Raw genomic sequence first — 14205 nt, forward strand, 5'->3', positions numbered from 1 at the left:
AACATATTACTTACTGAATTAATGCATGAAATCGCTCAAAGCCAAGCTCTTCGACAGCCAAGGCAGCTATACACAAGAGACACTTTTCAGCACTACACATGGCAAAAAAATGACACAAGATACACACAGCAAGCTAGTATACTTTCAAGCTCTAATTATATTTTTAATCCTCCCCTGACATTTAAAATTAACTGATTAGTATAAACTAATTTACCGCAACATTAAGATTCCACCATACAAATTAGTGAGAACATTTCTATTTCTACTAATCAATTTATTAAAAGCACAAAGCCACTGGAGTGCGTAGTCTTGGAAATATTTGTCATATACTAAGCTGTTGATTTTGTACAAAATGTGGCCGTCACAAAGTCACCAAGCATATGCATACTATAGATATAATTTTGCAGGTCAACAAGAAGTACTACTTCCTAGAAAAGCAAGCACGATTATTTGGATCATTTTATCAGTGTAGATAAGCTGTATTTTTTCTCTGAATATACACTTCTGTTACTGAAATTGAGGGCTTTTTCTTCCCTTTAAAGCTTACTTATTACAAACAAAAAAGTAGACTAATTCTACACAGTGTTATGCATTCTGTTTTTAAGCAAGTTCTTGCTGTTTTCTTTCAATAATGGGTAAACACCCTTTCAGGTTAGTGTTGCGTCCCGGACATAAAAAAATACAGCATTAGTGTCTTCCCAAGTTCAACACAGGCTTTATACCTTTCTTTTTTCTTTTCTTTACATTTTTGCTGGTAGAGCAATACACAAAACAGACAGATCTGCTTTTTGATAGATGCCACTTGATGCCGAATATTTAAACAATGCCTGATCACCTAGCTACTGAATGTGATTGCATACAATTCGGTTAAGATCTGAAGCCATTAGGGCTAATTCTACTGATTGATTCCTCCCACCAGAATTCCAGAAAAGGCATTTTATGCCCATTCCAATTGTATTTTGAAAGATGCACTTGATTTGCCCTATATGCAAATACAACTGATTCTCAGGCAACAGATTATTTTCATTTTCTACTTCAGAAATACAGCAGTAGCTGTCTTAAGAGTTTTAGTTTTTGTCATTTGAATAACTATAAGGAATTGCTTAGATTACCAAGACCAAAACTGGACTTAAAAGAATGTATTTTTAAGACATTTTTATAAAATATGAAACAATGAATCTAAATTGCAGAAAATTCTGCAGAAACTGACCTTGTTTGAAGAACACAGGCTTTTGTAAGCAGAAAGTTAGAGGGACTAACTCATATAAAGCAATCTTTGAACCTGGGAACTTGCACTACTAAGCCAACGCGTGGCCAACAAATGACTGCTATACACCACAAAAGCAGATGAAAAATGCTGTTGCATTCAGTAAGTGTGCTCGAATCCACCTTTTGTTCACACACCAGGATGATAGACAGTTTCATTCTGTTACTAAAGAACAGAGTGAAATGCTAAGAGAATTACTATTTGAAATAAAGGGAAAGAAGTAGAAATTCTAAAGAGAAGTAGAGCTATACATAACTCAAACAATGCTAAATAAAAACAGTGCTTGGTGGAATGAAAAAGAACAAACAGCAAAAGAACATGAGATGTATGAGAAATACAATTGTATAGAAACTCTGTAAAATTATGCTCTATCATGCTGTGTCTAACCATATTTCATGGCTTTATTATAAACATATCACCATATTCAATTCCCAAATAGCCTGCCATATGGAACTGTATCTGCAATACTCCCTGCTCACCCAACTCATCTCTTAAGTTCTATCAACTATGACAATGCCAGTTTCTATTTTTATTGAGTACAGCAGCCAAAAAAGAAATAAATTTATCCCTTTGCACTAGCAGTTACACAACTCTGCATTACTACAATATCTTCTCCTCAACATCTCTGTCCCACCCCTAACCAGGTTAAGAAGATGGTTCACAGTTAAACAGCAGGACAGAGGAAGGGAAAAAAGCCCCAACCTAACTAACATATCTTAAGTTGGTAAGTGTATTGCAATATACATAGAAGGCAAAATACTGTACATATGAGAGATGCATTCAGCGTCTAGCAGGGAATGTAGAATAAAAACAATGAAAGAGATTAACACTGCCTATGGCACAAGCAGACTTTACATGGTAATATATCCTGGTCTTCCTTGAGCACATTCCGTGTTATTAAGGACAAGGCAGGCAGAACTTGAAGACTTAGACAGAAACATGAAAAATGTAGTTATGTAATAGAATGGATTAGTTCCTAAGTGTCAGTGTTGAGAGTAATTATTAACTGAGTGTGTGTTTAAAAAGACTGTTGAACATTTTCTATGGTTAAAAGCCCTTTGGAACTTTGGAAGGCAATACATTAAAAAACAGGACAGTAAGATCCTGTAGATAACTAGTCTCTGCTTCACTTTCTCTTCAAAGCAAACTTTGTATCATTAGCAAGAGCTTCAGAGACAACTAAAAAATGCACAGAAACTAGGACTTTCAGAGTTACAACTGCCTTATTTTGCAAAGGAAGATTTTTTTTTTTACAGCGAAGTTGCAGATACAACTTTCTGTATAATACTTTTCCTTACTTAAAAAAATGCTCACATTGGAACTCTTATGCACTGGCCTTCTGTTTTCCAATTAAATAACATTTTAATTATTGTTTGAGCCTTCTAAAGCACAGGGAGCACTCGTTGGAAGCACATGAAGATGACTTGTAACAATGAGCTCCAGCACTACAAATTTCTGTAACTAGCTGTGCCCATAAAAAAAATCTATTAATACAATTTTTACTTTGCAGTTATGCCACAAACTGATGAATAACATACTCCTTGCATCAAAAGATGGCACCTCTATAAGCAACATGTTCTCATGTGAGGAGTTTTTCATACTTAAGGGACCCATTGCGAAAAAAAAACTGTAAGAAAAAGCAGCTTATCTTTTAACATATCAGATCTCTCCTGTTAAAAGATTAATAAATACAACTCTCTGATCGTATGTGCACAGATAAGCTTTCCATGTCACTGGCTCTGCAGTAGTTAGATATGACTGGATGCCTCATCTTAGTGCAACAGATGATGTTCCCCGTACCCTTGATGTCAGTAACTAATGAAGGAATCAAGCCGTTTGCAAAAAGCAGGTAACTGAAAAATTCTAATCTACAAAAAAAATTATTATAATTTACTAGAAGGTGATTTAAACTGTTTGGTACTGCACAGACAAATGGAAAAAGGCTATTTCTCCATAACAGGGGATCCAGAATATTTTAGAACAAATAAAGCATTGAAGAATTTCCTACAAAAACTCTTCTAAAGCAACAAGTGACAAGGTAAAGTATTCTTTCAGTGTTAAGAAGCACGTAGAAGTTTCAAAATTAAAGATATATCAGGTCCCAATAAATTACAAAATAAAACTGAAGATTATGGAAATTGCTGAAATTCTAAAGAAACATGTATGTTAGAACTCCAGTGATAGACAGCCCATTGCTTTCAACAAACAGGATCAATGCCTCAGATTTGTGTGTTGTAATTAGTCTTTTACTAGTGGAATCACTAATGCAAAAACTCCACCTGTGAATAAATAAAAAAGCAGTGGGCCCTCAAAAACTATGCAATACTTCACTAAATGATGGGCAATTTAGCATAGAAATGCATCTTACAAGGTTGTTCCTCTTGACGACTAGATTCTGCAGGACTTTCAGAAATACTAGCAGTTTCTTCAGTTGTTTTTCCTCTTATCCATGTTGCCAGACAGTATGACTCAGAATTATCAGAGCAAGCCATTTCCAAAATATCACATAATGTATGACAGAGAAGGTTCTTCTGCTCCTCTTCTGAAAGATCAGAAACCCACATGAGTTTGATTGCTGAGAACCACTGTCATACATAAGCTACTAGTATCTTTTGTATACATTAACACTATCTAAATAATTATTATTTTTATCTCATTAATACAATGTTAATTGCTCTTTGACTACACTGGACCAAAGATTATAAAGCTATCTTTCAAAAAATATGGTTTTATAGGATTTCTAACCCATTCCCTTTCTTAATAATGGATTTCAATTAAATATTTATAGAACACAGAAGCATTAAGGACAAGCACAGAACTCACAGATCGGAGTTCTGAAGCATGTAGTATACATATGGTATGGAAGCATGCAAACAAAAAGAAACTGTGAAGTATTTTAAATTCTTTGAACTAAGATATGCTTTACAAAAAAATAAAATGGAAAAATAATGAGGGGAAAAAAAGAGGTCACAGTACCTGGACAGTCTCTCCAAGTAGACTTTTCACTGGTAAAAAGCCTCTTCAAAAGGAATGCCTTTGGTATCAAAGAATAAAATATTATTAAAATACAAGACACCACCAACTTTTACATCATGTCACAAGCTCTACACCAAAGCATTTTTGCATGTTATTAGAAGAGTTTCAAGCTGCTTATCATTCAATACAAGAGTCTGAGCCTGCCCTGCTTACTGACTTTTCCCCATCAAACTAGCCACAAAGGCGGCCTCATAACTACATTCAACACTAATGATTTGAACCTCAAGTACGCTTCAAATACACATGATGCAGACGTCCAGACTCACGGGACTGCAATAATGGAGGCACAAATATTTTTCAGTATAACTGATCAGTAGTACAAGACATCTCTAGTCACTAAGACAAATCCCTTTAGTGGTTAACAAGCCCAACTCTTTTAATCATTGCAAATAATAACCTGCAGATCAGGTTAAAGAAATCCTATGCATCTCTGTATCCCTGCTTTGTTTTATCATCAATGCTAATGCTGCAATTAAAAAAAAATGCTCCAAGTTACAGAGAGGGAACAATGAAAGAAGAAACTTTGTGGAACAGTCTTGGGTTTTCTAATTACTCTATAAGATGCCATTTCAGGTATTTGAAGCACCTTAAAAACAGCTGGTTCAACTTTCACTGCTTTCCTGACATGCTCACTCTGTTCTCCCATTACAGATTTTTTGCACACCCTTCTAGTAATTCACAGCAGCAGCAGGCACTGCAAGATCTGTTTGATCCCCTCCTCCTTTCCTAGCTGGAACCCAACTCACTTTCAAATATGCTTTAATTACTTAATTTCAATGAAGTTTACCTATGTATCATCTAAAAAACCATTTGTCTACAAGAACATTTTATACATTAAAGACGTGGCATTGCCTTTAAAGAGCTGGCTGGTCCTATTCTTTACTCTCTCCAATCCCCCAAATAAAAGATTTGTAGTTCTAACATCAAAGACCAGACACTCTGCATCTGGTTTTAAGACTAGAGAACTAGAGAGGGCCATGCTATGGAGTGCAATTCATAATAAAATAGCTTTTTATTGATTGTTTGCCACTTAAACAAATGGCGCTTCTTCCTGTGGTACAAGTCTTTTGGTGGGACCAGCATTTAGAATGGCAGAGGTTTTATGACACTGTACACACCAGAGATGAAAACAATTCCACAGCATCAGTTGTCTGACCCAGTTACCTTCCAGTTCATGACCAGATTCACTCTCTGTATGACTTAAGTATGTCCCAGATCAGTGCACAAGGCCTCCAATCAGATTGAGACATACCTACAGAATTTGATCTGTGTTTAGGAAGAGTCAACAGCAGGTTACCAGAAAAAGTAATCTCGTCCACGACTCAAAGCCTGCCTATCTCTACCAGGTGCTCCTACAAGAATGAAGAGCAGTTGCAGTTAAACAAACTGCTCCAGCAGAACAGATCCAGCCTACAGGTCCTACATCCACCCAGCAGTCAGAGCTGCCCTGAAAAAGCATTGCAAAGAGCATGCACAGCCTGCGAAGGTACAATCGAGTAAGAGAACAAAAAAATCACAACCACAGTTGGTTGAGCGTATCTGCAGCACAAGTAAAATCCTAAGCACGTTATCAGGGATAAAATATATTCACCTGACATATTTCAATTTTCTGCTAATTAGAACTTTAAAAGTATAATGTTTCCCTTTCAGTACATGGCAAACCTTGTTAGATTTGAAAATCAACTACTTCAAATATTTCTAATACAGAGTTACAAAAAAAAGGCAGACATTGTGACACAGGTATTGCCTTAAGAGCAGGGAATTCAAGAGATGTGAAAGGATTAGCATTAAATTTCTATCTGATCTTTTCCTCCTCCCTTCTATAATGCATTCTTGATTTTGAAGTTACTTCTACTTGGATCAGCCTGCTGCATTTCCTCAAACAAATGTCCTTCTGCAAAATTATAGTTCAAAATCAGCCCATGCCCATCTCTGCATTTTTACAGAGATTTTGCCTCCTCCACACTTTAATTATGATACAACTGATCTGCAATTTTGTTCGTATTTGTTTTAGCTCCAAATACATAAAGAACAAATTTTGGGCTCACTAATTTTAAACCATTCCTATAATAAATGCATCGTACCTGCACAGGTGCTATCACTGCACAAGGGCCACCTTCAAATTGTTCTAATGCCGTTGATTCAGAGTCGCTAAAAACAAATCCTGTCAAATGAAAAAGAATTTTATTCAGTGAAATATGTAAACAAGCACATGTTTAGGTATACTCCTTCCCTAAGAGAAATGACATCTGACTTATTCACCTTTAAAAATCAGGTTTTGGTTTCCTTGATAATGCAACTGCGTATGGTTAAACTGTCTGAAGAAGTTATAAGTACAGATGAAAGGACAGAATTATTTATATCTGCAATTAAATCATGACCACAAAGGTCCAGCAGCAAGGGTTTTAAACAAAAGAATTTCTACTTAAACCATGTTTTTTATTTTATTATAGTTTCTTATCAATAAATTAGAATTTGTGTTACTATTTTGTCTCACATATGTAAAAAAAATACATCTTGGAACCTTCACTGAACATGTATAATACACTTCCATTCCTGATGAAGGGCATGGTATGCCTCCCACTGAGCTCATTTTTGACCTACCAGTGCATCCTATTAAGACTGAAATATGCTGACTAGCTTTACTATTCACTTGTAACCACTGAATCGAGCCTCTTAATGGTGTTCTTTCACAGAAGATACACTGCATTTACTGAGATGCAACATCACCTATTTTCCCCCTCCAGCTTTAACGTATTTGTATTTCAGAATTATCTTACAGTCACATAAAAAAGCAAATACTGGAGCAATTACCTCAAAATTGTTTCATTACCACCTTGCCCTTAAACTTGTCTTTAAGATAAGGTGATTCATAGCTTTCATTTCTCATGGATAAATGCACATGCAATTACCTTGATGAAGATGATACATGGCAACTTACAGCGAGTGACGCTGTACATTATCCTTTAAAGGGATGGTAAGACTGTGCCAAAGTCATTCTAGTTCACTGTAATCTAGAAACCATGCAACTGTAGTCAACAACTAACCAGCAAACACAAGCAAGTGGGGGCAGGCAGAAAGGGGGATACACATGCATCTTGTCACAGACTGACACTGTCAGTCTCAGCACAAAGAAAGTTCAAAGCTACTTTCCCACAACTTCTCCTTTTCCCAATTCTATATGATTACATGCTGCCATTTCAAAAGCATCTCTAAGCCCTGGATGTGAGTTTGAACTGAGGAAATGCATCCCCCCACAATACAGCATGGCAAGTAAGTCATCCCAAGCAGCAAGAGATAAGACTACTGCATGTTTTGTAGGCCATATTTCATCACAGAATGGTAGCTGTTCCCCAATAATGTGAATTTTTTGTTTTAAAAAGGATCAGCGTAGCCATGGGATTTCCGGTGGATCTGACTGAAGGCTCCAAGTTCCTTTTTAACCACATGGAAAATGTGCCTTACAAAGATATATTTTATATCCAAAACCTTGGTGCCTATGTCAAGCCTACATACTTAGATCTGGCATCACCTGATGTCACAATGAAGCTCCATTAATTCATACTTTAACCAAAATTTGCAGTAATGTCATTTCACTTCCTTGTTAACATGCTCTACTAAGAAATATCCTCAGTCCCTTAAACTTTCTGAATTGGTTTGTGCAGGCTTAGAATATTAAAAGATAAGTCCTCCTCTGCTTGTAAGTGTTACTGCATGCTATCTAAGCATACTGCAACTAGAAAGCTTTTTTAGTTGTTTTAATGATTTGTTTCTGCAGAAAAACAACATACTTGGGTGTGGTACCACTAAACCACACTTCAGAAATCTCGAATTTGCTTCACATTCTTCAGGCTTCTTACAGAAGGCATGAACTGTCTCAGCTTAACCCTGCCCTGTTTTTCAAAATTGCTTCCTAAAAACAAAGAACATCAAGTGATCCACCAGAATGAATACAAATTTGAGACAGACAATGTAAACTCAGTATCACAGAGAATTTCACAGAATACAACTACAGGCAAAACACATATATAATACCTGAGGAAACACTTGCTATTACTTAAATGCTACTTAATGCTTAATAAATATTAAGATTCTAAAAGCGGTCAAGCAAAAAAAAAGGGCTTCAGGCAGTATGGGTTTGCTCTCTTTTTTAAAAGTTCTACAGAACTGTTAAGTCAGCTCAGGTAAAATTTCAGAAATCAGCATTCTGAACTCCAGCTGGGTTCAAGTCTACCTCAGACTGCAACCACACCAACTTACCTTTTTAATCCTTCACAACAGTCACATTTTGGGCAATCCAAACACTCATCAAACCCACACTCTTCCTTATGATTTGGAAGAATGGCCTGGCCACCCTTTAAGCAACCAAGATGAGCATCTCTTATCCAGAGTAACTTCTACTTACTCTCTTAACCATTCATACCTATTATACAGCTCTTTTCACTCAAGATAAAATTTCGAGGAAAAAAAATAGTAATGCAGACAAAATAATATTTTTAAAATTAATCTGTGTGCCTTTTATCCATGAGTATAATTAGCATCATTTCCCCGCAAGAAACATAAAATAGTGTCATTACCATACATCTTCCGTGTCATTTATAACCCTATTAAACACTCCATTGACCCAATTTTTTCAACATCACTGCTGCTCTGCTGCTTTAACCTTTTGGGACAGTGTGGCATGGAGATGGAATGGATCTAGATTCCTGTTGGTAGTCAGTCAGTGCATTGCCCAATATTTTGAGTAATGACATTCAGAAATCTGTCTTTATATCCTTTGTACACTGTAATCAGACAACACAAAGTTTTTTCTCCTTATTTCCCCATATGGCATTTATGAAGGTCCATGTTTCTTTCTCACACCTAATTCTTAGCTCTTCTATGTACATTTTGCCCAAATTAGCGTATGACTTTGTTACCCACTCTTGTCCTTCATCTAATATGCCACATCATGTTCCAAAGCACTACAAAACCCATTATTTCTTCTATTATGACTATTCCACCACTTTCCTGAATCTTTTTACTACTAGCCTGTTTCTAAAAATCTTTTTTTTTCCATCCAAGACACCATAAACATAACTGTCACTTCACAAAGTGTGAATGCTGTGTCTCTTCAGTATTTTCACTCTGTACAAGAACCAATTTTAACTGAAGAGACAAGGGAATTAGCAAAGAGCATGCAACTCTAACCAGATTAGAAAAACCCTTGCTGATCCAATCTAGCTACAAAGATGCTGTGCTATTCACTTCTTGTCCTAAAATCACAGAATATGCTGAGTTGGAAGGGACCCACAAGGATCGAGTCCAGTTCCTGTTCCTGCACAGGATACCCCAAGAATCATAGCATGTGCTTGAGGGCATTGTCACAATGCTCATTGAACTGTCAGGCTTGGTGCTGTGACTTCCCTGGGAAGCCTGTTCCAGTGCTAAACCACCCTCTGGTTTTTCAAACCTTTTCCTGATACCCAGCCTAAACCTCCCCTGACAGCTTCATGCCATTTTCTCGAGGCCTGTCACTGGTCACAAGAGTGAAGAGATCAGTACCTGCCCTCTATTTCCCCTTGTGAGGATGTTGAAGACCACAGTGAGGTCTCCCCTCAGTCTCCTCTTCTCCAGGCTGAACAGACCAAGTGACCTCAACCACCTCTCACCATGGAAGTACATTCCATTTTCTCTTCTGGGATACAAGAACTGCCTGACACACTGGAATAAAACATTATTGCCCAAGCATGACCCGAACACATCTTAATGTTTCAGCCTTTCTCTAGCGCTGGGAATAGAATGATACACATTTTGCTTGTGGCTCTGGGTTTTCCAAGCAGATCTTTACAGTAAAATGAAACTTCCAAAATTTTCTGTGGGGAGAAAAACCCCCAACAAACTAACAACATTCTTCTGCCCACATAAAGGAAGAAGCATTTACTACAGCAATACCACAACAAAACATCACTGAATAGGTTGTGGATAAAGAGACCGTTAAGTCCTGCAAAGGTATGAGGTATGTGTACAAACCACCTGGCTGGCTACCACTACATTGGGCAACTGGAAGCTTGAAGAGAATCCAGCTAAAAGGGACCTTTTTACATTGTATGTTATCCATATACACATAAACTGTACTTCCCACTATGCCTTTGCAGTTAAATGCTTGTTTGAGAAGATCATTCCGTATCTTTCTTTCCAAAGACCAGTGAGAACACAGCTTATGTAACTTTGAAAGGTGCGCAAATCTGCCAGACATTTACACTGGATAGACACGATGCTTCATGCTTTGGGAGTGATCTGAAGAGCAGTTTTATGCATGAAATTTGTCCCTTGGATCAATGGAGACATTTACTCCTAACACAGGTATGTTCCTTTAGGGTTCTGTCGTCTTCTCAGCTCCTTCCCAAGTCCTCCTATCTATGCCAGGAAATACCGAAGAGCAGACTAAAGCTTTGCACTACATTCCTGTGCTTTGAGGATTCTGGTAAATGGAATCCACAGGGCTCAAACTGCAAATTCTGCTCCAATCATAAAGAAAAAAATTCTGTGAAGAACTCCACATGAAAACCCTCACAACAACTTTGCAGCCACGCTTTTGTGGCTCCTTTGTTAAGTCAGGAATAAAACCAATATATTTAAAGTTGCCAATGCAGCAAACTGAGGGAATTACTGTCACTAACTTCCAACAGCATATCCACATGAGCTGGGTCAGTTCTCTGAACTGCTCACAGATCAGCCCATCTTCAAACGAGTACGATGGTCAACAAGTTTGGTGCATAACAGGATTTCTGGAATGCTGCTATCTTTACTGAGAACCTGACAGGTATGAGTCTTACATTCCTCAACACCCTCCCTACTGCCTACTTTTCTTTCCAAATGAAAATCATAGTTCTCAACTTCCAAAGGGTTTGATTTGAGAAAGGATCAGATGATGTTCAGCAAGTATCTGAAAAAAATGCCAGTGTTGGCATTACAATCAAAAGAAATAAACACAAAAAAAAAATCCAACACCAAACTAGTTGTTTGGTGCTTTCTGCGCATTTTATTGGAACAGGATCTATCTTTTAAACTTTCAAGTCTCTGGAAATAATAAAGCTTGATATATTTGGGGGGTTTTTGGTTTTTTTTGTTTTTTTTCTTCTTTTAAATCTTGATGAGTCAGTGTTGACAGGCGTCCTTTGCAGCAAGTAAATGCTCCAGAACTTTTTCAACAAAATAGAAACTGAAAGCTGGGTGAAAGTATTATGCAGGTACACAAGGTAAGTGACTGGAACTGACTTTTGATTCTCAGTACAAGACCTTCAAACAGACTAACTTAATGTCATGGGCTTTTGCTACACAAAATTGATTATACTGAGGAGGATATAGAGAAGGGAACAGATACACTACACATTGTAGCACAGGGCTTTACTAAAGAGAGATTGGAAATAGCAGCTCCACTACAGAAGCCACCAAGAACTCCAAAGACCTTTTCCATTAATCCTTCAGTCGATCAGAAGTACAGTGCATTATAGCACACATTTCAATAAATTTTCAAACTGCTAAAATTTCTCATACAAATTATCTTTAAAACTTCAATTGTGGCAATCCAACATTACCAGTTAAAGAAATAATTAAGCTTTTTAACACCAATTCTTCTTTTCTGACTTTGCACACACCTTGTACTGAAACAGCAACATTACCAAAATGTAAAGTGATATTTCAGAAAGTAATTATATTTCAATAATCACTTTTTTTAGGAAAAGCAAGCAACAGCTTTACTGTGCCTGCTTAAACTCGAGATCTTGAAAGGAATTTGGCTTTTTTCCCTAAATATTTATTATTGAATCATCTGAAGACAGATAAACCTAGGGAAAAAGATACAAGTCTGGTAATGCACTGTGTCCAGTAATGGGGAGCAGCTATGCAGCTCCCAAATCTACTGAAACTATGTAGATGACAACACCCTTGTTAAAAAAAACAAAAAAAAAAAGGCAAAGAACAGAAAACACTAAGAAACTTCTGTTTCAAGCAACTTTACCCTGAGACCTGGATGCTTTTTTTTTTTTTAAACTATAAATTCCACTATCACTTATGAATTTTCTCCAGGAATCAGTAGTTTTATCATGAACATCGTAATCATTATTAGAATCCTTCAAAGCCCACGAAAGTTATAGAGAAGGCTAGTACTCCCCTTTTTCAGCAAGGAAAGGTACACAGACTGATTCCTTGCATATAATTTTATAGGTAAGCCTTGCAATTGTACTTTTAAGGACCACCAGCAAGTCTCCATCAAGAAGAAACCACGCATAAGCTACATAACTTAAATACAGAAAAAACACGTTACAAATACCGCAGGTTCCAGCGCTACTGCTGCTTTATCTCTTGACATATCCTAATACTGGCATGCACCTGCTCCCATGGCCAAATAACCAGTTTAAAAAAACGAATGTGGGCTTCTATCCCAAGCCTGTCCCCGCTTTTGCTAAGTCTATTTGTGACTCACATATTCTTCGCAAAAAAACAGAAACAAAGCACAACTTATGTTCGTTTCCACAAGCTATGTAAAATCACGACATGAGACGCTATTGATATATTTAATAAATTCAGACCCTTTTTTACACAATTTTAGGTTCCTGCGGAGATTTGTGGCTAAAGACGACCATGCTGCAATAAACCAAAATAATTATTTAGCAAGGGAAGCTGCCGCATCATTTTCCCGCGTGGGCCAGCGCCGAGGTGCCGCAGACACAGGAGCAGGAGCAGTGCCCAGGGCACGGCGCCCCTCGGGCACACGGCCCCACAGCGCAGGGGGCGGCGGGGGAGCTGCGGATGCGACCCGGCGGGAGGGCCGGGAGAGCGGGCGGGCAGCGGGGCGGGAAGGGCCGGGCGGGGCGCGGGGCCGGGGCACGGCGCACGCAGGTACCTTGCGCCCAGCGGCAGAATATGGTGTCGGCCAGCCCGCGGGGCCCGGCCTTCTTGCCCCACACCAGGTGGACGAGCTCCTGGCCCGCCTCGGACATGGCGGGGCGGCGGCGGCGGCCCCGGGCCGGGCGGGCGCGGCGGCTCCAGCGGCTCCGGCGGCCCCTGCGCAGGGCAGGGAGGGGCGGGGCCGCGCGAGCGGGGCGGAGCCGGGCCGGGCGGAGCGGCCCTTTCCGCTTCCCCAGCAGGCTCTGGGGCTGCCGCGGGGCGGGGGCGGGCGGGCAGTGGGGCGTGTGGGCGTAGGCATTGCTCTGACAAATCCGGAATGGGGGTGTTCTCTTGGGGAAAAGCCTTTCGACCTGAAGGTTCCCCAGATCAAACTGTTGTGTATTCGCGCTTGGAATTCTTTCTGTGGTGAGCAGCCGAAATGGAGCTGCGGTGTTGTGCCCGCCCACTTAAACAGAATCACACAATCGGTAGGGTTGGCAGGGAGCGCTGGAGATTGAATTATGAAATCATAGAATCATCGAGGTCGGAAGAGATTTTTACGAGCATCAAGTCCAACCATCACCCAGCACTACCACTGTAACCACGAAATGACATCACCCAGCGCCAGATCCAGACACCTCTTAAACACTTCAGGCATGGCGACTCCGCTACCTCCCTGGGCAACCTATTCCAATGCCTGACCATCCTAACACTGAAAAAGATTTTTCTAATAATCTGATCTGAATCTCCCCTGTCATAATCGTCAGATCATCTTGTCCAAGCCCCTGCTAAGGCAGAGTCACCTGCAGCAGGTGACACAGGAACGTGTCCAGGTGGGTTTGAATGTCCCCAGAGAGGGACACTCCATGACATCCCTGGGCAGCCTGTGCCAGTGCTCTGCCACTCTCAATGTAAAGAAATTCTACTTCATGGTGAGGTGGAACTTCTTGTGCTCTAGTTTATGCCTCTTGGCACCCACCTCTGAGATATTTATTTGCATTAATGAGATTCCCTCTCAGTCTTTTTTAGAC

At 39.2% G+C, this 14205-nt stretch overlaps 1 protein-coding gene across 1 annotated transcript in view; it reads right to left on the reverse strand.

Annotated features, from left to right (window-relative positions):
• Positions 1-13338, reverse strand: part of MINDY3 (MINDY lysine 48 deubiquitinase 3) — a 48505-nt gene extending 35167 nt beyond the window's left edge. The window contains exons 1-5 of the mRNA XM_048306811.1: positions 13191-13338; positions 6388-6467; positions 4244-4301; positions 3636-3809; positions 15-66 (exon numbers count right to left, since the gene is read on the reverse strand). Coding sequence (XP_048162768.1) covers positions 15-66; positions 3636-3809; positions 4244-4301; positions 6388-6467; positions 13191-13287 — 461 coding nt within the window. The 5' untranslated portion in view covers positions 13288-13338. The remainder of the gene's footprint in view (positions 1-14; positions 67-3635; positions 3810-4243; positions 4302-6387; positions 6468-13190) is intronic.
• Between the last annotated feature and the right edge of the window lie 867 nt (positions 13339-14205).

This window comes from Corvus hawaiiensis, chromosome 1 (assembly GCF_020740725.1).
Source record: "Corvus hawaiiensis isolate bCorHaw1 chromosome 1, bCorHaw1.pri.cur, whole genome shotgun sequence".
NCBI classification, from domain to species: domain Eukaryota; kingdom Metazoa; phylum Chordata; class Aves; order Passeriformes; family Corvidae; genus Corvus; species Corvus hawaiiensis.